At 38.9% G+C, this 26582-nt stretch overlaps 1 protein-coding gene across 1 annotated transcript in view; it reads left to right on the forward strand.

The window, feature by feature from the left end:
* The window catches only part of SPTLC3 (serine palmitoyltransferase long chain base subunit 3), an 86231-nt gene that overhangs the window by 31231 nt on the left and 28418 nt on the right, over window positions 1–26582 (forward strand). The window contains exons 2-6 of the mRNA XM_075707990.1: window positions 975–1166; window positions 2747–2901; window positions 3842–3990; window positions 15057–15181; window positions 17362–17455. Of these exons, the coding sequence (XP_075564105.1) occupies window positions 975–1166; window positions 2747–2901; window positions 3842–3990; window positions 15057–15181; window positions 17362–17455 (715 nt within the window). The remainder of the gene's footprint in view (window positions 1–974; window positions 1167–2746; window positions 2902–3841; window positions 3991–15056; window positions 15182–17361; window positions 17456–26582) is intronic.

Here is a 26582-nt window from a genome sequence, read left to right on the forward strand (position 1 = left end):
TTTCTGGATTACATTTTTTAATTGATAGGTTGGCTGTTACTAGACAGGAACTGTAAATGGCATCATATTTTGCAGAAATAAGGGAGTTACCTCTCTTCCAAAGAATAATCTGATAAGCCTACTGAATACAAGTTGGTTTGAAAAGATTGCAGCTGAAAAACTTAACTTCTTTAATTTGAAAATGGAAATCTTAGAATATTTTCAAGGCAAATTATTTTGTCCACACATGGTTGTAATTTTCTAGAAGTTCCTCACGTAGAGTCTCTAATTCCAACAAACAGTGTGTCTGTGTGTCTCTCTTCTTTTCTTTTTTTCTTTTTTTTTTTTTTCTTTCTTTTTTAAGTACCCTTAGAAGTATGGAAGAGGTCACTGGAAATACGATTAAAAGCATTTGTGAAATCAGAACAGAAATAGACGGCTGGGATCATAGCTGTTTTGCATACTTCCTCAGATCTGAAGAACATCATTGTAAAGGTGCCCTATTTTAGACAGGATTTGTTGTATATGGGTTAGTTGCTGCAATGGGTTACACAAGACTTCCAGAAGCAGAGTCAGGCACAGTGTAGGTGAGTTTTTAATGCTGCCCTTCCTTTTTTATAGCTCTGTCTTGCAAGAACAGAGTACTGTGGTTTCCATTTAATTACCTTTGAAATAATTGTCCCATTACACAATAATATGTTGCCAATCTTTCATAAGTTTCACATGTTTCAAAATAGACAAGGGAGTGGTGTTGAAGACACCTGCAATTGAGGGCATTGGTGGAGCGGAGAGAAAATGGAAGATATTTGTAGTGGTCAGTAACACTGCATTGTTAAAGGTCCTCCTCTTCACGTATAGGTTGCATCAGCTGATACAGTGTGAGGTCTAAATGTCTCTCCTAATTTGTGGCATATTAGAGAAAAAGATTTGCCTCAAGGTGTAAGCTTTGATAAGATGAAAGGTATTAATCACAAGTTTCTTTTCTATGTTTTCAGAAGAATGGCATATCAAATGGAACTCTCAACAAAAAAACATTCATTGAGCACTTTGAACAGGCACCAATGTATGTTGCTGTTCTTACTTTCCTGGGTTTTGGAGTGGGAACAATATTTGGCTACCTGCGAGACTTTATGAGAGCCTGGGGACTAGAAAAACGTAACATTGCTACAGAGAGAGAACAACAAAAAGTATGTATGAAAAAGACATTATGTATCCACAGCTGACTTTTCCCCTGCTTGCAAGTTATGTACAATAAGCTACCAAAGTAACAACGCAGACAACTTTCATCTTAGAGAAGAACGTTGCATAGGGATGAGAGCAATGACACGCACTGCAGAATAGTTAAACACATGTATATGAATATGTACCTACATATATGTAAAATCATAATTTTCATCCAGAGAGATGTTCACTTTGTTCTAAGAGTGTCAGAATTCTCTCAGCATAATAGAATCTCAGTGTATTAGGTCAATCCACAGAAAAAGAAAACTCAGAAATGCCTTATTGTTAAATATATCATCTCTCCAAATCTCTTAAACCCCAATTTTTCTTTGTCCCATCTGGCTGTCTTACTTTGTCCTTCATAGCAATAGTCAGTGCTAACATCTTTGTAATTGCTGACTCACGTTTGCTGAACTGCTGGTCACAGAGCACTCAGGAATCATTGTCCCAGCACAAAATGAATGTAGCCTGAATTCTCACGAGTCCTGACTTAGAAATTTTTTCATCCCACATAATTCTAAGCAAAACTGGCACCTCAGCAAGCTCAATTGCCTTCTAGCTTTATTTAGATTTTTTTGTTGCTGCTCCTTCTCTGTGCAGTTTGAGCCATCATTTACAATAACACCTGGCATAATGGAGGAAAAATGTGAATGGTGTTACTGTTCCCCTTACAAATAAAATTCCTGAAATTGTTTCCTGTTTTGGCTTTCCAAAGATGCATACACTACTTAATGAAATGTCATGGTGCAGTCTTTTTATCAGCATTTTCATGGAATATCCTTTTCAATTCATTTCATGATTTGGCCATTTGTTGAGCTGTTTTGATTCCAGACATGCCAGTTAAATCTTTTTGCCATCCACCATGGATTACATGTTCATTTCATTCTCCTGTCTCCCACATATGTAACTACATGCCATGTTATTTTATCAGTTTATTGTATCCAGTGTCTAATATGGCTGTATTGCTGTTTCATATAAAACTTTGTTTAGGTTCCATACCTTTCTTTTAATTTAATTTCCAAGTAAAATCCATAGATAGGAATTAATTGTCAACTAGTTGCGTTAACTGGCTGTTTGCATGTCCAGGCTAGGCCAATAATGCCCAGATCAATTACATTGGACTAGCTTTAATCTAATATATCCAGCATTTCATGAAATATAACGAGTTGTTTATCCTAGTTTTGCAGTCCGCTCCACACATAGCCAAATGCTCAATTTGAAGCATTTGGTTTCTCCAAGTGAAAGAATCGCAAGTTCTTCCGTTTCCAATTTTCCAAATATTGGACTGGAGAATTAGGCTAACTTGTTGACCATTAAAAACAAAACCAAAACCAAAAAAAACATCACCCCCTAAAAAAGCCAACACTATTTCAGGGGAATTAAGGTAAGATATTTGCTGATTGGAGTTGTTTGTGACATAGGAACATGTGGCTGTTATAGCTCTCTGTTTACTAATGGATCAGTTTTTCCTTTTTAATCGGAATGACCTGGATACAGAAGCAGTCATTTTCCTAGCAACATAACCCTGTGCATGTTTTCAAACCAGGATTTTGTGCCACTTTATCAAGATTTTGAGAACTTTTACACCAGAAACCTCTATATGAGAATACGGGATAACTGGAATCGTCCAATTTGCAGTGTCCCAGGGCCACAGTTTGACCTCATGGAACGCGTTACAGACGATTACAACTGGACATTTAGGTGAGTCAGCTTACACTGTGCAGCTATCAACTTCATAAGAATATTCCTGATATATCTGCAAAGCACGGAAAGTTGCATCTAACCCCTCATACCTAGATCCTCGACTAATATACATCAGCATATTTTTTTCTGAAGTCAGTTCCATGCTGACAATCTGTCTCCTTTCTTCTGAATATTGTTTGGAAATGCAGGATGGAAGGGACTGAACAAATGGGTTTTGTTTCGCTGTGCCAGCACAAGTAAGACTGCTTAAACTTAATTTATAACAACAGACCTTTAGTCAGAATATTACAACCAAATTTGTTGTATCCCTTGGTTAGGATTTAAATAATAATTTCTTGCATTGCACAAATGTGGCTTCTTACTTGCATAGTGAGTCTTTGGCAGTGAGTTTTAAGCAGTTTACAGCTTGAAGATTTCCATGTATCGCAACTGTTACTGAATTAAATAGATATGGAAATTTACCACAAAGGCAATGTGTAGGTTGACTGTATTTCAACTTATTGAGAATGTATCATAGTGTTTCCCACAACATTTTCCTTATGTTTGATTTCTGCATGTGTATGAACACTGATGACTTTGTGGAAGCTGTTAACAATTTGCTTGAAAATAGAGTGTCCATAAGTTGTTCCTTAAATAAAGTCCTAGGTTGGTTGGTTTATTTAAATCCATAAAAGCACCCTTTCACCTAATACCATTATATTGCCATCTACAGCTCGGAATCTGGAAAACATTCAGAGCAAGAAGCAGTATTTAGTCAGGAAAAGAGAAAGGCTGGAAAAACTTTGGGGATGGTAAAGTATGAGGATTGTAAATTCTCAGATAGGAATTTGACAGTGGAACAAAATTTGGTGGGAAAATTTTGGGGTTTTTTCCTTTTCTTTTTGTTTGGGGTTGGAGGGAAAGTTGCACTATTTTTTAAAATTTGCTTTAATTGTAGGTTTACAGGAAGAACTATCAAGAATGTAATCAATATGGGTTCTTATAACTACCTCGGCTTTGCAGAAACGGATGTTAATGCTTTGAAAACTGTGACCATAGAGTTACAAAAATATGGGACAGGAATCTGCAGTACCAGACAGGAAATGGGTGAGTAAACAGCTAGATGGCTGCCAAAGTTTCTGTTACTATATGCTTTTTCTCACAGATATCTTGAAGGAATTGGATACTTAGAGAATTCTTGTCACATCAACAATTACTTGTTTCACTATTAAAAGTGATGCTGTGTTTTATTCATTATTACATGAGGATTTTTTTAAAAGGAAAAATGTTATTGATTTTTAGAAAAGCAAAAACAAATGTGTCATATAGTGGCCTGGGATTTCTAATGATGGAAGTAACAGGCTTATTTTTTAAAAGTAGTAAAATAAACATTGAGACTTCAAGAATTGTTCTAGGGCAAATTTAATTGCATCACAGATTTATATCAGTTACCACGTACAGAGTGTTCTGATTAGTAAAATGAGCTTTTACATAATTTTTTTTTAATCCCATGTCCCATGTTCTAAGAATATATCATAATGTTTTATGAGACATTAATGGGCACACATAGAAATTTCTAGTGTGCCTCAAAGGAACAAATTCAGGAAGGCTCCATCTGACTTTTTTGGTTTATATGTCCTTTATGATTTGTCTGCTTTTTTGGTTTGTCAGCTGCATGTAGTGTTATCTTCAATTGTATATTTTTACACAAAGCCTTGCATTCCTAATGGTGCAATCAACCTGCATTTCAGAGAAAACAATTTTGAGCCATAGAAATGCAAGGGGAGGTTTCTTTTCAGGCTTTATCTTTCTTGGGAGCTATCAAAAGAAAAAAAAGGTAAGCTTCCCAGCATGAAGAATTCTTTTATAGACTTTCTCCCCTCCCCACCAATCCAGTAACCTGAAAAAATTTTCATTTTGCAACTCTCAAAGCAAATTCTTTTCCTCCAGAAATCTTATGGAAAAAAATATTGGTTTTCATTTGGTTTTTTTATTTAAAAATCTCATTTCCAGACAAAATAATGCAAACCTTGTCATCTGGTTCTTATCTTGTCATCGTGGTTTGATTTGCCAATAATAAATATGTCAGTGACACCGCTCAGAGAGGGTTTACAGATTGACCCTACTTTCCTTCTGTAGGTGACCCATCTGGTGACTGCAATATATTGTTTAACCTGAATTGCATGCTTGAAAGTGGTCACCATTACTAGTCATCTAAGGTATTGAAGGAACATTTCTCTGTGTCTTTTTCTCTTGGATTCTATTTTGTCTGAGAACATTTCAAGTTGTTTTCAGTACGTCAAAGAATATGCCTGGTGTTCCTCATTCTTTATCTTTTGTGGAATTTTTTATATGGAAGACTTGCATAACTTCGACTTATTCTCAGAAAAAACCTTATGAAAAGATTGATTCTGTCTTCAAATATTAAAAATCTTATTTAACCTCATCTAGTCTGTGTTGAGAGCCAGTGTATACAGATTTCTAGGACTTTCTCTTCCTTTCAACTCCTTTGCAGTACTCAGTTATCTTGACAGATTGAGCAAAGTTTTAGATTCATTCTAATTGCTTTCACAACAAATAGTCCCGTGAACTTCATTCAGACTATTCACAATGCAAGAATGGGCTACAAATAAAGAATATTGCACAAGTCTTGTCTGTATCAGTCTTTTAAGGAGTGAATTTCAGAGAGCAGCTTGGCCATCAGACTTACTAAAATAGGAAGCAAGGTGTTAAGACCTGGCTTAGATGGTGTAGATGAGCAGTCATGTAGTATTTTGTCCTATGCAGCTTAACAGAGAGCCTGTGCTTGTGTAGTCAGTGGAGAGAGAGGTTGCTCCACAAAGCAATTCTGAGCAATGGTTACTTCATTGGCCCCGGCTCTGTTGGAGCCTATCTACCACCAGGAACTGTATAAATGACCTAAGGAAAACAGCTTCTTATTAGTAGTGTGAGTACCCCCTTTTCTTTTTCCTTTACCCTCTTGTGCTGCTTCAGCTCTATTCTGGTTTATGGTTGAGCAGATCTGAAAAATCTTATCCAAGTTAAATATATATACACATATACTTCCAAGAGAGAGGTAGGGAAGGGTCTGTATGAAAGGTCTTGCCTTTTTCAATTATCATTTGCAATCTTCATCTTAGAAATATAGAACAGAATGGTTTTGTTCTTGGGCAAATAACATTTCAAAACTTTTGTTGTTACTGTGTGGCTGAGCTAAAGTGGTTTGAAGTAAAAATGCAGTGAGCTGTAGAAGCCAAGGCTATAAATTGCCTGTGGGGTCTAATCCAAGAGAGCACTTGAACATATTTATAATTTCAAGCTAATTGACTTTGAAAGTACTGTTCTGCTTATGTGCATTTAGGTGTTTGGCATGTTCAGGGTTTTACCAAGATCTCTCTGAAAGCAGTGACAGGTCTCTCTTTTTGAGAAGAATCACTCCACTACTTTGAGAATATTTCAGAGAGAGGGGAAAACAAAGAAGAAATGAACAAAATTAAAGCAAGTGATGTTTGAAAAAATACACAATGGTAAAACTGTCCTTTGTGGTCTTCTGCCTAAACTCCTCCTCTTGTAACTGTGCAGGTGCAGACCATGGAGTGGGTATAAAATGCTGTTGTATCAGAACATTGTTGCAGGTAGTTTGCTCTCAGAGTAAGTTAATATGGATGTTTTAACATGGTTGTTTATATCTTTACAAAACTCTGTTTTATTAAGAAAACTTAGTGAAGCTAAACCTTGCTAAATGTAAAACAGTTATTCTACAGTCCCAGAAAAGTAACTTAAGACTGTGTGTAAACATAGTTCAGCAATTAACTTCAGTGAGAACTTTGAAGCCCTGCTCATCCTTTCTTTAAAATAATAATGCACGTGCCACTTGAGCAGACATTCCTGTTTAAGCACAAAATCATAAGAAACTTACAAAATCAGTGGCTGAGCTTCCGAGATTTGTCCTGCATAAAAAGATTTAAGGCTTTTCACTCAATTTTTAATTCCACGCTCTTTTTAAATTATAATAATAATAATAAATCACTTTCTTAGCATAACGGTGTCATTTAAGACACATTCCTGAGGCTTTCGTGGGACTTTCAACCTGAAAGAAAAATATTTTCCTTTTTTTAAGACCAAGCTAACTATTATCCCTTAGGAGCAAGATCTTGGGGGTTATAAGTAGTAGTTCTATGAAAGCATTACCTTATTGTTCAGTGGTCAGAAAGCAAATCAAATACTAGACATTATTAGGAAGCGAACAGAAAGCCAGCCATAGAACCTCAGTATGCTACTGCATAAAGCTGTGGTTTGCTGTCATCCTGAGTACTCTGGCAGTTCCAGTCAAAAACATTTAACAGAACTGGAAAGTGTCAGAGAAGAGCAACAAGGGTCATCAAAGGCCTCAAACAGCTTCTGGGTAAAAAACTATTGAGCTAGCTGTCTTCAGCTGTCAAAAATGCCTGTCATCAGGCACGAAAAGAGCCTGAAGGGGGAAATTATAGAAATCTTAAAAATTATGTGTGGTGTGGAAGAGTGGTTAGGGTTGGCTGTTCATTGTCTCTTACACTCCAAGATCTACAGGGCAGTGTATGAAGTTGGTAGAAGGTTTCTATCTAAATACAGGAGGCAGCTCTTCACACTGGAGGCTGACAGATCCAAGGAACTCATTGCAAAGAAGGCTGCAGATGCTAAAACTTCACAGTCTCTTGCATTCTAGGGGACACTGGCCACATACAGAGGGGAGAGATCATTGATAGTTACTAGAAATACCAAAACTATTACCTGATTCAGGATGTCCGTATGCTGAAATTAGTTAGAAGCTGGGATGCTACTATATATATGTTTGTCCTGCTTTCATTCTTCCCCAGACATTGCTGTAAGACCACTGTCAGATGAAGGATTATGGGCAAAAGGCACCTTTTGTGTGGTGCAGTGTATCTAATACTAGTTGTTTAGCATTGTTTTATGTCATTAGTTGTTTAGTATTAATTTGTATTATTACTTACATGCCTATGGCTATTGCTGTACAGTCATTAATACTGGACCTGTGGACTAGCAAATCATCGTGCAAATTTGGTTTGACTCAGGAGCGTGCACATACTCAAATTTTTATAAAGTTGGGCAGTATTTACCATAGAGGTAGCATACAAGGAATTAATGAAGCAGTAACCTGGTTGTTTTCAGTGTTTCTGAGGACACTAAAATTAAAAAGACATTAAGGGAAGATACTTAAAAGAGATCAACAAGAAAGAATTGCACATATGCGTGGGGCATGTCTTCTAAGAACAGTAGCTTGGGTGAATGTGTGAAAGTGGTTGTTTGCAGACAGTAGGCAGAAGACAAAAAATGCTGATATCATGGTCTGCTTAGAGATGAAAGACTTTTCTGTGTGGTACATGGGATGGAAGCTGTCCTTGAAGGATCTTGGCAGCAAAAATTTAAGCATAAGTAAGATTCTTCAGATAAATTTGGAGCAGCTGGAGATGTAGAACGAGGACCCTCTTGGTCAGAGGAACAGGCTGGGAGGAATGATAGGACCATTCACCTAGAATGGTAAAAGCATTCTGAGCGCATCTGAGAATGGCAAGGTTAAACTTACTGACGCCAGAGGAAATGATGCTGCATTAACTGTGTGAGGTGTCAAGGGAGGATACAGAGAGATCCGCACCTGCCATATCTGACAAAGTGACCATGGGAGTAATTTAAATTAAAACAGCTTTTGTCAACAGCAATTTCTCCTGCAGGTGCAGAAAAAGTAAAATTTTTTTGTTTCTTTGGCTAGTTCATTATAAGTCAAGAAAGCAATTGGGACATGAAAAAACAGGAAGCTTTGTTTTCCAGAAATAAATGTTGGGTCCGAGACAATAATTCTTAAATGTTGAAGGATTTAAGTAACTGGAAACCAGCTATTCAAGTAACTGGAGTACTCAGAACATTAGGTTATTTCACTACCCCCCAAAAATCTCTATACTATATTTTATATCCGTTTTACTTATTTTAATCTTCCTCTCAAAAGTGTTTTCACCTTTAATAAAAATGCTAACAAGTAGGAATATAAGTAAATTTGAAATAACCTGTATGCCCTCTATATAGTGACAAGAATGACAACTTGAATGTGAAATCCTTTTTTCCCACGCAAATCAATGTATTTTAATGGCTAGAGCTGGAGCTGGCTACTGTTGGAGGCAGAGTCACAAGCCTTTTGTCTGAGCCCATCCTGTCATGTTTATAGTCAGCCTTTTCAAAGCAACGTAACTTAAAATTGTTAAGGGAGAAATATGCAAATGATTATTTAACACTGTTTCCTGCTTGCTGATTGCAGATGATAATAAAATCAGCAATGTAACACTTTTTATAAAATAAGGCAGATTATCATGCCCTGAATGCTCCTAGGCTTAGTGCCGGGGCGGTGACAGGGCTGTCATATGAGCAGCTAGTAGTTCCAATGCTCTATTTATCTAACTCACCATTATTCCTTATGGAGATGATATACATGAGTAACAGGAGCAAATGTATCATTAGTGCTATTTAAGCAGCCAGGCAGGATTCCTGTCTTTTGAAATCCTTCTCCTGTGATTACGTCTTGGACCAAAAGACAAGATGGAGCCTGCACAGAACACTTGCAGGGTGATTCATTCTGGAGGGCATGGTTAGGAGATTACCTTTTAACGCCTAGCTTGCACTCAGTTGTAGGGCTTTTTGTTTGTTTGAAGATTTTTTACATTTGATTATGATCTGATTTCTAAAAAGCAGATCTGAAAACCTGTGCCAACATTTAAACTACAAAAGTAGCTCCATCCCCTTCACTTCCTTCCGTTAGGTGTTAAGGCCTAGTATGAATTTCTAGCAGCATTTCAAGAAGGTAAAAATAGTTATTTGGCCGTTCTTTCTTTTATACCACTTCAAAGCTTTAATTAGGGCCAGGGCTCATTTTAAACTCAGTACTGTACAAGCGCAGAAATAAATGGCCCATTTCTCAGTTAGGAGAAAGAGATAAAGAACTAAAATTCCCATAATTTACAGTTTCCAAGTAGGAGCTTAAGGAGAAATACAGCCACATAAATGAGAATTAGTGTGTGTATATATATTTTTTCATAGTCTTGGCTACTTTATGATAGGGTATGGTATAAATTAGGAAACAGTTCACAAGAGGAATTTTCCTTCTCTGCCATCTCCTGCTGACATAATTTTCCTTTTTGTGCCTACTCTCTCATAAATAACTGATCCAACTTATGATCAACGGGTCAAGTTTGTTCCTGGTATTTCACCATTGCAAAATTATGCTTTGCAAAGTATTATTAAGCTCTGGACAGTCCATCTTCTGGCAGGTGGAACTGTGGAACTGAAGGCATCAGGAGTAATAAGGGTTGTGTGACCTGTTTAAAACCTAAAATATTTCCAGTATATAATGTTATCTGTGTACATGCAGTTATTTAGACACTTAAGACACTGCCATCCAGGCTTTTGCATGAAGAAGCTGGACTTCAACTCTAAATTTTAGTCTTGGGTTTTTATAAAGGAAAAAAGCAAAATAACCTGGAAGATCTAAATTAGACTGGAAGTTTTGTTAAAATTACTCCTTGCTGAGAATCAGTAAATTACACAGGTACATTAATATATCTATGACACCTGCAGCGTCTTTGTGGTATGAAAGCCCTATCAGCTGGTAGCAACATTAAAGAAGGTTGAGCATTTCCTTTCTTTCAAATGCTTCCTCAAAACCCACTTCTTCTGGGGCTCTTTTATGCACATACAGTGTTAAATGAGGCAACTACATAACATTACTGTGTGCTTCTCTCCCTCTCTCTTGCCAATATGTATCATTGTACAAGTTTAAGCTTTACTCTTGTAGTGGGCTTTGTAGGACAGTGATATCATCTGTATCATCTGCTCTTGTGGAATGATGTAAATAAATAATACACTTTCTACGTCTTCTGTTTCTTCATCCTTCTAGTAATAACTCATCCAATCTTGCTTTTGTAAAAGTGTGGATGTGTTTCAGTAGTATTATTTTTTCATCTCTGACAAATGTCTTACCAGAGTGAGTTTGTGACCTTAAGTTTCAAAAGTGGCAGGGAAGTTTAAGTGTTTTGTTCTGTTCCCCACCCTCCTAAGGATACCTCTGACAAACCGCCATTTTCATAGAGCAATGGTTCTTATTCATCTTGGTGAGTCACATCAGTGATCCATAGAATTCCCAGCTGCTGTTCATATACGGAAGTGGCTTTTATGGGAATCTGTTCTTTTGCTTTCAATGGCTTGTCGCTTATATCAGTTTACTCCTCCAGCTTTTGTTTAACTTGAAGCGAGCAGGTATTTTCCTGTCTTCTTTGGGTCTCAGAATTCCAAACGAAAAATTCTATTAAAGGATACTGTTGCCAGTGTTGGTAGTTTAACCGGCACATGTCATTAGCACGTAAGAACCTGAAAGACTGCATTGGGCGGACTAACCAGTGGCAAAAACCACCTTGTCCAAGCTGAAAGTGTCAAAGCTAAATAATGAACTGTGGATCATGGGAAGTGCATTTTCAAGCTTTATCTGTCTAGTAGACCGAGTGACTTTCAACCCAAGAGCATGGGTAAGCCTATGAAAGCCTGCCAAAGCACAGTGTACCTCATGTTCCCTGTCCCCAGAGTGCAGTGGCAAGTTAATGGAGGGAACTGGGTCATCAGATTTTGAAAAGGAGGGGATTTGCTTTGAAAAGTGTAGGAATCTGTGGAGGTGGCTAACATTGTGAAAGTCCACTTTTCCTAAGGTCTTCGATTTTAGTTTTCATAACACCTGTGTAATCTTGCAACACAGTAACACCTGCTGTACTCTACTACGTACAACTGTTCAGTGGGGATGAATAACTTTCAAAAGAAAGTATTCCACTTTGTCTCTTAAAGATGCAGGTAGCTTTCACTTTTCCTTTTTGTCTTCAGTCTTTCCTGGTAAGATGGCATACATTATTTAGTTGCATCCTCATTTCTCAGGTCAAACCAAGCTGTAGTCAGCATAAAAATCAGAGCAGGTAGACTATGGGGAAAAATTCTGATGTCTATGTATAGGACAAGTACAGAAGGTATCTGTGTGTACAGTGTATTAATAAAAATATATCTAGTATATCACTTTTCATTCACCAGATCACAATGCTGGTCTGAATCCAGGACAATACAAGACATTTTAAGGGCCATGATAGCCTGACTTGACACTGCTAAGGTTGTATTTAATGAAGGCCAGTGTAATTACTGGCTTTCTTATGTAGCTTGAGATGTAGCAGCTTGTGCCAGTGGAAGTTCCTTTGGATCAAATTTGCATCTGTCTGGTAGTGCTGCTTATGCTTGTTTGGGTGGTTGCTGTGACCAGCTGGGAACACTAGTGGACAAGCCTCATTCCAGCAGAGCATATCTGACCCCTTCTTTCCTCCAGTGGAGAGAAGTGATATAATTGGTGCAGTTTTCATGGTGTTCAAGGACTGACCCATACTGGAGAAACCTTCTTTAAACCTGTAAAAATGCAGGCTGATATGCTTTATCAGCTCTACTTGATGTATATCACTATCACGAACTTCCCGCTGTCAGCACTGATGTGTATCATGTTGCTTCTGCAACACCTCACCTACGATATTGCCATTATAATTAAAGTAATTCAAGACTAGGGCTCATTTTGCAAATCCTCCTCATTCAGGTTTTGGTTTTGCAAACCGAACTCCCATTGATTCCAGTTTGTGTTCCAGGATTTGTAGGTGAGAGCAATATACAATATCGTCTGCATTCACTGTTAGCATTAGTAAATAATCATAAATAATAAGTAGGAATTGGTCACTTTCAGAATGTCTCATTCTTCACCATCACAAAACTGATAAAAATAGGTCAAAAATGTGCTGCTCCTTTCTGGTTCTTCTAGTAGATGCTTGAACAGAATAATCTGTAGTGAGTCAGGCTTTTCTTGTTTGTAAAAACAGAAAACATGATGCAACCCCAAAAAGCAATTTAACTCCAGCCCAGTAGTGTCAGATTTACCCATGGAAGAGTCGGGGACAACTTTCTCACACCTCAAAATACCTGCCTTGCAAAGCACACACTGCTTGTTTCTCATGCTTTCACAAACCTCCTTCTAATTCAAGCTGTGACCAGAGTTTGGTTGGCTTCAAGCTTCCATTTCAGGCTTCATCTTCACTTTGTGTGCCGATAGCCCTCAAGTGACAAAATAACATCTGCAGGGAACACTAGGGTAGCTGACCATGCTGCAACCCTCAGTTGTCAATGAGTGCCATAACCAGGTTGAAGGCTAACGGGGCCCAAAATGCAAAAAATATAGAACTAATACCATAGAAATACACACTGAGACCTACTGGGCTTACAAGTTAAGACATAGATTCTCACACACGTCTCCAGTGAGCCCCTCAACTCTGAAACACTACGTGGTTTTGTATTTCATGGAGCTTGGCTACTAAGTGGTGGCTGTGTGCAGAGCCAGCACATATCCTTGTGTATCTCGGGATCTACAAATGCAAAAAGTAGCCATCCTTAAAGAGCTTCTTGCAGAGTCAACTCACATCTACTGGAGGTTCTGCAGAGCCAAATTTTCTGCGTCATGTTACCTAACTTATCAGAGCATAGAGCCAGGGACAACCCAGCTCAATGTACATCCAATACCATACAATGAGCGCAGAGACGCTCTTGAAGCTCTGCTGGAGTGAGTTGGCTCGGGTCTAGCAGAACCCAGGCAGGCTCTGTGCAAAATCACGGCACCGCTGTTCTTTACTGTCCATGTAACCCGGGTTTTTCCAGAAGCCACATGATCCTTGCTCCTTATCTCCCTGGCTATTGGAGAGTTATCTGCCTGCATGATAATTTTCACATTCTGTTTCCGAGTGAATGCCATTCTTACTTTAGATATTTAACGAGAAAAAATAATGAAAACGCTACCTCACTGTAACCAGCTGAGTTAGTGCTGTTGCTGAAAATGTACTGCTGCCATTTTTATTTGATTTTTATTTTAATATTTCCTCCATGATGAAGGTAAGATCATCTTCCTGACTCATCATTCTTGTCAAGACACTCTAGCCAAGTCTTGGCTTTCCTCCATTCATCGGCCCTTTGTCCATCACAGTGAACACAGATTTCTTGATCCCATCAGTTGTAATTCACTTTGCCTGTATTATTGTGACAGCAATTTTTGCAGCACAAGTGAGGTGAGATATTCACTTCCCTAATTTTTTTCTTCTGTTCCCTGCTTACAGCCTTATTCATAGGGGAAATGCTCTGTCAGAATCCACAGGCCACTCTCTTTTCTTCCCCACAGATCATCCTGTAAGAGTTCCTTCTGCCTTGGTACCTGCAATGCACAGCCAGGCAACCAAAGACTAGAGAGCTGGCAAGTTGAGATGATTCATTACTGTTCAAAGTTATTTGTTATCTCAATCTCTTAACACCACTCTTCCGTTTGTTGCCTTTCGTATTTTGTCATCCTCCATTGTGATTTGGGTGGGAAAGATATTGCTCTTGTTGGATAGTTGGAGCACCTTATTTGTTTGGAGACTCCAGGCACTAATATTAGATAAGTAATGCACAATAAAGAAGGCTCTCTACTGTTGCCTTATCATTTATGTTTGACTGTTGACAGGGAGGAAAGAAGAAAGTTATCATCAATTATGGAGAGTGACATAGCTTTTACCTTCCAAAATAGAAAAAGATGGAGATCGCTTTTGTTTGTCTATCCATATAAAATCACATATGTAGGCACCCAAGAAAAAATGGAAGAATTTTGTTGTCATCAGTTTTTGCTTTCACATCCAGAGAGAACTCAAGAATACCAAAGATGTTTGTCCTGCATTTCCTATAAAAAGGAGGTGGCTTTGTCCTCATTGCAGGGGGAGAAAAGGCAAAATGTTACTCTTCAGCATAAACTCTGTCAAAAGTTGTAGTTATGGAAAAAGGAAGCTTTTTCCCAAAGTGACTGTTTTGCTACCTTAACAGCAACAGTATTTGTTAGCATTAGTTATAGCTGGTTTGCATCCTTGCTCTTTCTTGCATTATCCCACATGCACAAGATACAAGTGGAAAACCTTCATTAGAACTTATTGTCATGTAGCTAAATGACACACTTCCAGCCTGTTCTTTTGCATGTTTTATGTCTTTAGAATTAATAACTTTCACAGTTTAATGAGATTTAAGATTCCCTGTGCTTATTTCTGCAGGCACCCTAGACAAACATGTAGAACTAGAGAAACTTGTGGCCAACTTCCTTGGTGTGGAAGATGCTATGGTGTTTGGTATGGGCTTTGCAACTAACTCAATGAATATTCCAGCCCTTGTTGGGAAGGTGAGTACTTCCTTAAGGAACACGTAGAACAATTGTTTATTAATTATTTCAACAACTGTTGCAGTATTCCGGGCACACATTAAGTGGAAAAGCTTGATGGAGGAACAAAGCTTGATATCAGGAATGCATGGGTCATAAGGCTGATGACCTTGTAACCTTTAAATATGCTTCTTCATAATTTTTTCTAGCTCTGGGTGTTGCTATCACACATACCTAACATCTATTAAAGGATGAGTGATATGGTTGTTTAGCTTCTCCTAACGAAGTTGCTTCTCCCTAAAAAGTAAGCAAATGTTGCATCCCATGTCTCAGGCATTGTATTTGGGCTACTTGCAGAGATATTGCCCAGTTGCCTGTGGTGAAAGATGATGATTAGGATATTTTTACAACACTTTCAGAAAAGAGAAAGCACATTATTTAGCATTCCTGATGAACAGATCTCTAGCCAGCCCTGCAAAGCAAGCTGGCAACAAATGCAAGTCTAAAGTTGTAACCATATGACACAAGTTGGGTTCTTATTTGGTGTTGAAGGGACTTCATCTCCAATTTGGGATACCTAACACAAAGGCATGAAAATCCATCATCTTGTCAATCAAAACTCCTGACATAACAAGCAGATGTACCGTGCTGTTAGCTGGGAAAGTGGGTAGCTCCTCTTTAGTTCATGCAAGTGTGAAACTGTATGAAGGGTGTCATGCAAGTGTGAAACAGTATTTCCCTCTTGGTGGAGATGGAATGAACTCACTGTGTGGTGTATGATCAAGATTTCTTCTGAAGCACCAGCCTAGAGGTGAAGCCAGTTCTTCACTCACTATTGAAGATGAATCTATCTTTTGTGAGAGATTTCTAAAATACATGTACTCAAGGGTTGGGCAGGGAGAATTGCTTCAGCTGCCCAGAACATGAACTTCAATCTGCAACCATGCTGGAGAAGTTGTCCAGCAATTTCAAAGGGAACAGATACAGAGAATTAATAAAGGTAAATTTATGAAATTGCAGACATACATAACAACATAAGGTACTTGTCCCTTTCTTAGCTATAAAGTAATTTTCCCTCACTTAGCTGGAGTCATGTGGAGATTCAGGCCTCTATCAGAGGTGGGATATTTAGATAGAAGTGGCACAAAGAAAGATATTACTATATGTATTATATAGAATATAACTATAACAATTTACTGTATATTAATATTCTATAGCATTATATGTATTACATACAGATATTATGTATTTGCCCTATGATGAGGAGATTTATTCCTAAATTTTCCTCTATAATTAAGCCTAGCAGCTACATTTTCTTGTCAAGATGCATATACTCTTACTGTTAGTTCTGCATACCAGTCTTTAGGCAGATTTGTGTGAGTATCTCTCAACCTAGGCGTAATCTGTGTTTCCAAAATAAGTATTTATTTCATGTTGTATTGCCCTTTGGATAATGAAACCACAGCACAAGATGTGTAATAGAAAGCAGAGCTAAATTATGGTTCAAGCCTGAATTTCAACTGTGAATCCTGGCTTCTGTGAATATAATATACAAAGTTATTTCTCCTGCATTTCTATTTTAGTTTCTAAAAAGAAAATGAGTTTTCAACTGAGTTAATTAATGAAAAATATACTATAGGCAAACTGTATATGCATTTACCAGAGAAAGACTCTGCCTGGTGCCTAGGCTCCACTCACATCTTAAGGGAAGTGGGATTTATGAGGCATTGATCTGTCCTGATCTCATTTCTGCAGCCCAAAGTGCTGATGTCAGCCCAGCCTCAGTATTACTCCTCCTTACATTACTGTCATGCAGTCTTTATATATGGGGTGGTGACTGCATTTTCCTTGCAACACAAAATAGACTGCAGACAGGTGATAGAGGAAACAATATCACTTGGTTTTACTATAAAGCAGTCAATCTCTACTAGGGTTATTCACTACTTTCCAGTTACAGGAAATATTTGGCCCCTTTGCACCACCTGGGAATGCCTGTGAATCTGATCCCACAGTTTCTGCATCCTTTTGCAGTGGTCCTGGCACCTTCAGAAAAGTGGCAGAAAATCCAGTTCATGTTTAATGCTTACAGCTTAATTGATGCAGTGCTATATCATAGACACACGTGTATGCTGACACGCACATGCATGCATGTCAACAGCCTCCCAGTTCATGCAGATGCTTATTGTACTCCTTCTCCACAGGGCTGCCTCATTTTAAGTGATGAGTTGAACCACACTTCTCTCATTCTTGGTGCGAGGCTTTCACGTGCTACTATTAGAATCTTCAAGCATAATAGTGAGTATTGAAGTTGGAAATATTTAGAGACAGAGTTTTTCACACCTCAAAGGCAAGAATGCTTCCTTTCAATGCTTGCTTTGCTGTCAGTTCCCAGAAAATACTTTTGTCCAGGCAGAAAAATTAACTGTTCAATATTATGAGTGATTTCTGATAGGGAAAAATTGATAGTGTAATATTATAATTGCTGTTGTGCATGATTTGGGTCATCAGGTTCAACCTTAATTTTGAAATCCAGAGTCTAAATCTCGTTGCTGTCTTTTTGACATGATGAATGACTATGTGCTGTCATAAAGGTTTTATTGTTGTTGTCACTATAGCCAAAATAGTAGAAACATACCTAGAAAAACATAGTCCATATTTCCTGCCTCTGTTTCTAGCAGGTTTGGTGCATCCAGAGTTACATTAGTGTAGCATTACTTTGAAACGGTTACCCTGAATTCCCAGGGGGCTATACCAAAGATGCAGATGGTTATATCAAGAGCATCATCCCAACTATTCTTTGAAGCATAATTTTAGTATAGAAATCACACATTAACTTTGCAATCATATAATACTCATGTTTTTCAACTTTTATTTAGTTAATGCTGCTGTGGTCACTGTCAGAGACAATGTGATTGCTTTGATGGCAAGAGCTTGTTCTTTTCCCTTATTCCCCATTGCAATTCCCCATTCCGTCCCCATTGCTGCCACCAGGCAGCGATTACAACAGAGGTTAAGAAGTTAGAGAAGTGGTGAGGAATGAGAAAAAGAGGTCTGATCACCTTTGTTAATAGCTAATACAATCAGTTCTTTTTATTAAGTGTTGTATTCAGCCCTGAGGTGAGCAAAAATGAATTATGCATATGCTGTAAAAGGCCTAAGGATGCGTTGGAATGAAAAGCACACTATAATTATAATATAAGGTGTTGTTATAACAATATGCATCTATTCATAAGTTTGGCAAGAAGCAATTTCTGAAGATCATTCAAGAATTAAAGATCATCTGAACCTGAATGTTTTTACAGAAGTGATTATTCATAGATTAGCCTGTAGCATACCCCAGTTTGGTTCACTGCCACAAATCTGGATATGCTAAGCATGGTTGCTGTACCAGTCTTTTCTCAACTCTTCCTTAGTTTGCTCAGTGCCTTATCCCATTCAAACAGGTTTGCACCAAATCTTGCGGGATGACTTCTCGCTTCCCAAATCCAAATGTTCTCTGCCTCTCCACCTATTTATGCAGTGTGCAGCCCAGCTGGCCTGTGTCGCTTGCCACAGCATTTCAAAGAACATTCCAGTTTGAGGAGTGTATTATTCTCAACTGCTACGGAAGCAGTGAAGACATCATTTTGAGCTGTCATTCTTGCTTTAAAGAATTCTGTCTCTAACCATCCCCCAATATTTCATTCTTCTCCCAAGAAGCTGATACCTAACCAGCCTCTGCTTGCCCTTATGATAAATTAAAGCTGATGTTCTTTTGTGAATAATGTATGAACCTAAAAATAATAGTGACTTGTCCAAAAAAGCACTAATCCAGCACTGACAAATGTAGACAGTCCCTTCAAGGGTCTCAGCAAACATCAGTGGAAGGCCATCCAGGTTGCTTTGGAAAAACTCATTGCTTTCTAGATTAGAGATCAGAGTTGCCAAAGTCAGTCTTATGTGCCATTTCTGAGACATCACCTTAACTTATTTTCAAAATGAAACTGTGGAAACTTATGCAAATACTGTTTGGAATGTGAGTGTCAGCTTTTGTCATCACAATTTTGTAGGCCTTGAGTCTTAACCTAAGTTGCATTTAGAGAGCACTTCATGTGAAGCAGCTTCACACATTCATGCTCTCTCTCAGCCTACTGTGAGTCTCTCAGTATGTTAGTTCCATGGTTACAAAGTTCTTTCTTTTCAATATTTCCTTAATCATACCTATGACTTACGCATCATCAACAGCTTTTAAAATCACATGTGCAGAAATGTATGTATGTGCCTTTTGCTTTGGAGAAAATAGCATGTGTATTGGGGGAGGACAGCAGTGGAAAGCATAATCCAGCAGGACTGTCTTTGCAGGATGCACAGTTTCACCCAGAATGAAGTAGACAGCTTTGTTCTCTGTGGATCTGCCAGGGAGTAGTGTAATACAAGTCAGTACAGCAAATTAATTAAGGACACACATAACCAAAACTTCCAGCTTGTGTTGGGAGTGTTCTTTTCAGTTAGGCAGGTACTTGTTTGTTTTGTTATATCAGAGCTGTGTTGCTTATCCTCCCAGATTATCCTTCTTGCTAATGTGGGGATATATAGCATATATACAGGCATGCACACGCATGCCCAGATTGTCAGAGTATGTTGGTGCTGTCATTGTTATGCTGATGAACAGGGGAATTAAGCCATTATCCATGTCATACTGCTTGATGCAAAACAAAGGTTTGTTATGCTGTATTGGCCCTGTGGATGAATAGAAAATTTTGCACCTTGAGTTACTACTTGAAGATCTTTAATAAGCATTCATTTCATCATCAGGTAGCAATGTGTTTTGTCTTTTTAAAATCCTCCTCTGTATTCTAGTAGAAAAAGGCAATACCCTCCGCCTCTTCTTTCCAAGGACAGGGGATTGATGTATGTCATTTCATATAAGGAAATCAATGACACTTTAGAGAGCTTGGCCCTGGGCATCAACTGGAGGATGTTACTGTGTCAAAGGCTTGGCTAGGGCCCTTTGATGAGCGGTTGGAAAAATTCTCCAGCAAGGTGCAAAAACAAAGAATAAATCTGAGTCCTATCCCAAAGAGGATTAGGGCTAAATGTGCATTTCATTCTTACTTGTATGTACTAGAGCCAAGTTGTGCACTCCTTTGGAGCTGTGCCAAGGTACACACACATACTCTTTGACCCAGTATTGCCCTGCACTAAAGACAATAAAAGAAATGGCAGGCGGTGCCACCACTAGTGCCTGAGATGCTTTCTGTGCAGGAGAATCAAAAATGAATTCAAATCAGGCAGCAGATTTTGAAGTTACATTTTTGCTATTAGAATGCAGCTTGAGAAAGCAGACTTTTTTCTATGCTCCTTGTTGCTTACATCAGCCTCTTTTGAAATGCTGTGTAATACCTTTGATAAAACTGCCTAGAACATATTTACTTTGGCTCTGACCTCCTTGGTTGCACATGCATGGAAGAGACACTAGGAGAAGGATGAGGTGTGAATGTTTGTTGCAGTTATAAATGGTTATCAAAACGAGGAGGAATACCTATGTAACAATTTAGTGAAGCATGGTATATTTTCTGAACTAGCTAATTCCTGAATATTATACAAAAAACATGCACAGGTGTGTGCTAGTAACCTCCCTTTCTAACAAGCTTGGCACTGTAAATCTCTCTCCCCTACCTTTTTTCCCCCTGTTATGGAAAAGCTATTTTTAAAAGAAAAATTATAGGAAACTTTGTTCTATGATAAAAATATTTCACAGAAAAAAGAGTAAAACCTGCTACTTTAAACTTACTACTGAAGCACATTCATCTTTCAAAGGCCTTGCTATAACTAATTTTGTAAAACTGTTATTTTATTTCAAAGCATATAATCTGTAATACTGGATCTATTTGTCATTACATGAAAGTAAATAATTATGCTTATTTCATTAGTAAGCCAAGAAGTAATCTCTACCTATTACCTTAATTATGTATAATATAATTCTTATTCTTACAAAAGTTAAAGAAATTCTATTTCAGTAAGTGGGTAGCTGTCCTAGGCATTATACTTTTCACAAAAAATCTGCATAGTTTTTCTAGAACAGATGAAATTCTTCTTCTTCTTCTTCTACTTCTGTTCTTCTAAGTAGAATAAAAGGCATCTGGATGTTTCTCCTTTTTGACGACAGCATTGCACAGGTGTATGAGAAGGTTTTCAAGCCTTACAGTGAATAATAGAACAAAAATGTTCTGTGGACCTATAAGTCCATTTTTATTTGAACATAGGAATGTTCCCTGCATCCTGCCTGCCAGTGAACCATCCCTTCCTTGTAAACAGGAATTTACAGGTCAGGGCTGAGAGAAATGTACAGGCACACACCTACAGATCATCCGTGTGAGAGGAATTTAGGAGAATACTCCACTTCAGCCCTGTAACTAAAAAGTACTGAACAGGGCATTTCCTTCTTGTGGGCTCTCAGTAGCAGTATTGCTAGTCTTCACTTTGCCAGGGTCACACCAGTATGCCACCGTGTATGTGGCCTTAAAGGGACTTCTTCCAGGGACTTGTGAGTTTTTGTGTGTGCTAGCAGCAAAGCTCAGCTGCCTGGAGGCCCTGCTCTGAGGAATGGAGATTTTTAATTATTTTTTTTTATTCTAGGACCTGAGCAGTCCTAAATTTATGCAGTAGTGTTTTTAGTGGGCTAAAATCATTCTGACCTGCCCATAAAGCATCTGCCTTTTGTCTTCCCTGCTGTGGTGTAGGCACCATTCAAGTTACCGTTTCCCAGGCAGTGATTTGTTTAGGAAGCTAGGAGACAGCTGCATTTCTACACTTGAAATGTAGCCAGTAGCACGGTCCAACAACTAGTATGCAGTGGGAGGAAAGTGGGAGGCTAAAACACCTCCCTGCCTCTGTGACAGTAGTGGCCTGGCCTTGGTTAGTTTTGTGCCAGAAGGTGTCTGATGTTACCCTTACCAGGCCTGGGCTCGAGGGAGCCTCTCCCACATGAAGTGACCCACATGGGGGTCCTTCAGCTATATGGGAGCTACACTTTTAGATGTTTTTATTTCCTGGCCCAGGGAGAGACTGACTTATCACCTGCTCTTTTTTGTTTCTAAGACAATCTTTTATTTATATCATGTGTCTTAAAGATTTTTTTCAGAACCTCTGACCTTCGTCTTGGTTAAATATTAGCCAAAATCCCTTGACCCTTCCAATAAAACTTGAAAAGCAAAACCAAATAGCTAACCATTAATCAGCTTGTGATTTTATCAAGGGTTTACAGTCACAGAAATTCCAGGTCTTATATTGGTATCAGGTGCAACAGTTTGGGGTCTTATAGTGGTATCAGGTGAGAGCCTATCTTTGTTCATTCAGTGGACAGATGAGTGTGTTACTGACTAACTACATCCAAGCGAATTCTGTTCATATCAGCCCATATAAGAAAGTGCTGTACAAGGTTTAGGATTGTTTATTCTTTCTAATTCTACTACATTTTTCCCATATAGCATCAAGCAACTCAATTGCAGTCACATTTTCAGGTTTAGCTTTGCAATTGAGTGAGCAGTCTGTGGGAATGTTTTGACTATGCATAGAAATCAGGCCACATGGAAAAAGAATTTCCAGTTCTCTTCATTGCAAGGGCACATCAACATGCAATCAGAACAAGTGATAGTACGAGGAGGACAGGCAATTGCAAGGCAAAACCAAGCACCTTGGTTAGATGAAAATCTGGCCTCTAATCTGGTGCTTGAATCCACATCTGAAATGGGAGTCACAGTAGTACATTCCTAGCTCCTCCTTACACACCCTTTCAGAGTGTTGTGAAAGTAGTAAGGGGTTTTTGGGTTCTCACAAATTAGGTGGTTGATGACAGAAGTGTGTCATGCAGGTGTGAGCTGTTCAGGTTTCCATACAAAATATAGTTTCCTGCTTGGACAACAGTTGTGAATTTATGTTAATCCAACTCTGACATTTCTCAGTCTACTTAGTCAAATTAATGCTTTGGAGTTCAGATATGTGTGCCATGAGGACACCTTAAACAGAAAACACAGCTACCTAGAGGAGTTGTAGTTAATGCTGAAAGAACTTTTAGGCAGCAGAAGGCCCTCACCTTTCATCGGATTCTCTAGCAAAAAAAGAAGGAAAGAAGAGAAAAAAGAAGTGGAAAACTATAAGTACATGCCTTTAAGGAAGCAAGCAAATAAAATAGCAGGGAAATGAAAGAGATAAATGAACAGGTAAAAATTAGCAAAAAATCTCTTTGGCTGCAAAAACCAAAGAGTTTGCAGTGGCTTAGTACCAGATGGTTCCTTAATTTATTTATTTTTTTCCAAAGGTGTAAGTGGCCCTTGAATTTAAGAAGGGAGGGCAGTGTTATAGCAATTACAGAGCAGGATGAAAGGCACATTACCCACGAAGGTTTTGTCCTCCTTGAAGCCTCTGGCCACTATCAGAGACAAGATTATTGCACCAGATAGGTGGACCGCAGCCTAATCCTGTTTGGCGTGTATCTCCCTATGACACATAGAGACGCTGCCACAGAGAGTAGACTGGTATATCCTGCTCCTAGCATGCTGCGTCTGCATTTGTTCTCTCTGATTTGAGAAAGCCATGTCTGACTTGCCAAGTGTGAGTAGGAAGCTTTCCTGATCGTGTGTTCTTTACTTTCACAGAGATATATATTTATTGAGGGGCAGGAAGGGGAGTCTCAGACTGTTACTATGGCTGCAGTAATCACCACTCCCACCAGCCCATTCTAAGCAAAGATATTTAAAGCTGAGGTTTCAGGAAAATTACTTGAAAGATGCTCTTGCTGTTCAGAGCTGTGCCAGCAGCCAAGGACTTTTCAAAGACTAGTTTTCACTAGAAGGAAAACTACCCTCTACAGTCCTACAGTTACTGTTTAGATCAACAAAATCCTTGCGATGGTTTCCTTCTGTTGCTTTAGGGATCTGCAAGGAGGGACAGCATTGGAGCCAGCCACTCGAGTCACCTACAAAAGGACAGTGACCAGGAAAGGTACCAGTGGGGAGGGGGAGCAAGAGAGGAGGCGGCGGATTCTGCAGCAGATGCTCTGCAGCAGGAAAGAGGTGGTTGCATGGGAGGCTGAGAAGGGACAGGTAGCTGCAGAATCTGCATGAACTTACATGAGAGTGCAAAAAGGGGAGAAACTGAAAATGAGAGTGGCAAACACAAGGCGAAGGAAAGAAGAATGTGATAAGGGTAGTAGTAGCATGTTTGTTTTAATTAAAAATGATTCAGCTGACATCACGCAGGAGATTTCCAGCCCATGCAGAGGGATGGTGATGACATCCCCAGCATTGCAATGTAAGGATGAGGGAGGGGTGGAGACGCCGTGTCTCCCTGTGAGGAGGCACCGAGCGTGCCTGGGAGAGAGCAGGGGCCCCTCCAGGAGCCTAGAGTCCCACCTGCACTGGAGGCAGCATGACACACGGCTGCCCGCCCAGGTCCAGGCTCGCTTCAACCCACTGGCAGTTTGCGTTGTTGGTATTTCTGTTGAAGTAACTCTGGAGGATCCCGAACAAGGATTATGCAAGTCTATATTAAATTCTAAAAAACTTAAGAGATCCACTGTCCCTGCTTAGGAAACTTCATCCTCAGTATCTAGATGTATATGCCAAAGGGAGAAAGTGGAAACTGAGACAAGGATAGATTTGGTTGTGCTTTGACTAATTAATCATGTGAAATTCTTAACACCACCTCCTGGGCTGGTGAATGGTTGTTAGCCATTACCGCTGAAAAGCCTGGGCTGGTGATGGTCAAACGAGGAAGGACAGTTATTTTCCCCATAACTGGTTATTCAAGATGGACCCGTGCAACTCATCATCTCAATGTCCCAGTGTTTCACAGACTAACTATATTTAATGGGCAAATAATTTGATATCCAAAAGCCACCTGAGGTAGCTGTTGTTTTTCCTGGCGTTCAGTATATCCCACCTTCTGGAAGGTCTAAGCACAAACACACAGAGAGCACTGCATCTTCACTTTGAATAATAGAAGCAGCCTTTTTGGGGGGGAAGATTAAAGGTAACAGATTTTCTCTTCCTCCCAGTTTCCCCTTTCCAAATGAAGCACTACAAGTCCAGAGTAAAAAGGTCAGTAAAATTCACTTGCACCTAAATAAATTATGTATTGACTATTACAGGCCTAAGAAAGCATCACACATACATGTTTTTTCAGAATGAGGCATCAAAAACAAAGTGAGATAGCCCTGATCCTGCAAACAGAGATGTCCTTAGTCTGTACTCCAGTGGGACTATGTCATGTCAGGCATAGTTCATCCCTCGAGAGGTTCTTCCCTGTCTGCGGTCTCATGTTCCACACTAGTTTGGACAGAGGAGCTATTCACATCCATGTCTTTTTTAAGCAGCTCTATTAAACAGAGTTATATACATTTCACTTCTCTCTATCCTCTCCTCTTTCCTTTCTTTCTTTTCATGTGGATGTATGTTAAAACAACTGAATCTTCAAGCCGTGCTTTTAGCTTGGAGGGCTGGGCAAACTGACTTTCCTGAAGTCTAGAACCAGTCTGAACTGACATGTAGACAGAATACTGAATTGAAAGACCCTGTGTGATTCAGAGGAGGTTTTCAAAGGTCCTGAAAGGATTTAGATGACAATAATATCGGTAGAGAAATAATTCAGTGGAGAAAAGGGAGCGCCCAAATTTTACTTTGAGTGACTGAGTGTGAGCTTTCTGTCATCCTGGGAAGTCCTTTAATGCTCAGAACTCCAAAGGGTTTTTGAATATTATCTACTCAAAACAAAAGAGAAGGTGAGCAGCTCTCTTCTATGAAATATGCACATACGGCAAATGCTCAGTTGGGTTATAAATTCCTCTTTTAAAGCACCAAGGAACTTTTATTTCCTTGATTGCCATCTAGTGGAAACTGTGCTGTCTACATTGCATTATTCATAACAGCATTTCCATCTCAGAGCAGATGATTGCACCATCGAAATAAGAGGCAACTTCTTGTGCATGTGTTGTGCTTTGTAAGTTATAGCAAGGTCTTGCTAGGGCAAGACATTACACGGTAAGGTGCAGAGCGGCACAGGTGTTTCTGAGAAATTTATCTTTCACCGAGATCAGTAAATGGTACTAGCAAGAGGTAAGGTACCAGAATGGAAGGGTTTATGTCATAACCTCGCCATCTTGATGGACAGTTACTGTGCAAATGGCCCGGTTCCAGTCAGGTGGAAACCAAGATATAGGTCAACATTAATATAGCTAAGATGTATTTTCTTCAGTTAGGTCAATTGTATTTTAAAGATTAGCCTTGTACTATTTTAGAAGGTTATAATAACTGCATTAAGGTGTGTTGCTGAAAATGTGGGGTTATATTGTGAAAAAATGCCATTGATTTTCTTAACTCACAATTTGAGCTAATTTGTAGTGTTCCTTGGGGTATTATGAGTCTCTGTAAGATGTTCTTTGAAA

This window comes from Pelecanus crispus, chromosome 3 (assembly GCF_030463565.1).
Source record: "Pelecanus crispus isolate bPelCri1 chromosome 3, bPelCri1.pri, whole genome shotgun sequence".
Classification (NCBI taxonomy): Eukaryota; Metazoa; Chordata; class Aves; order Pelecaniformes; family Pelecanidae; genus Pelecanus; species Pelecanus crispus.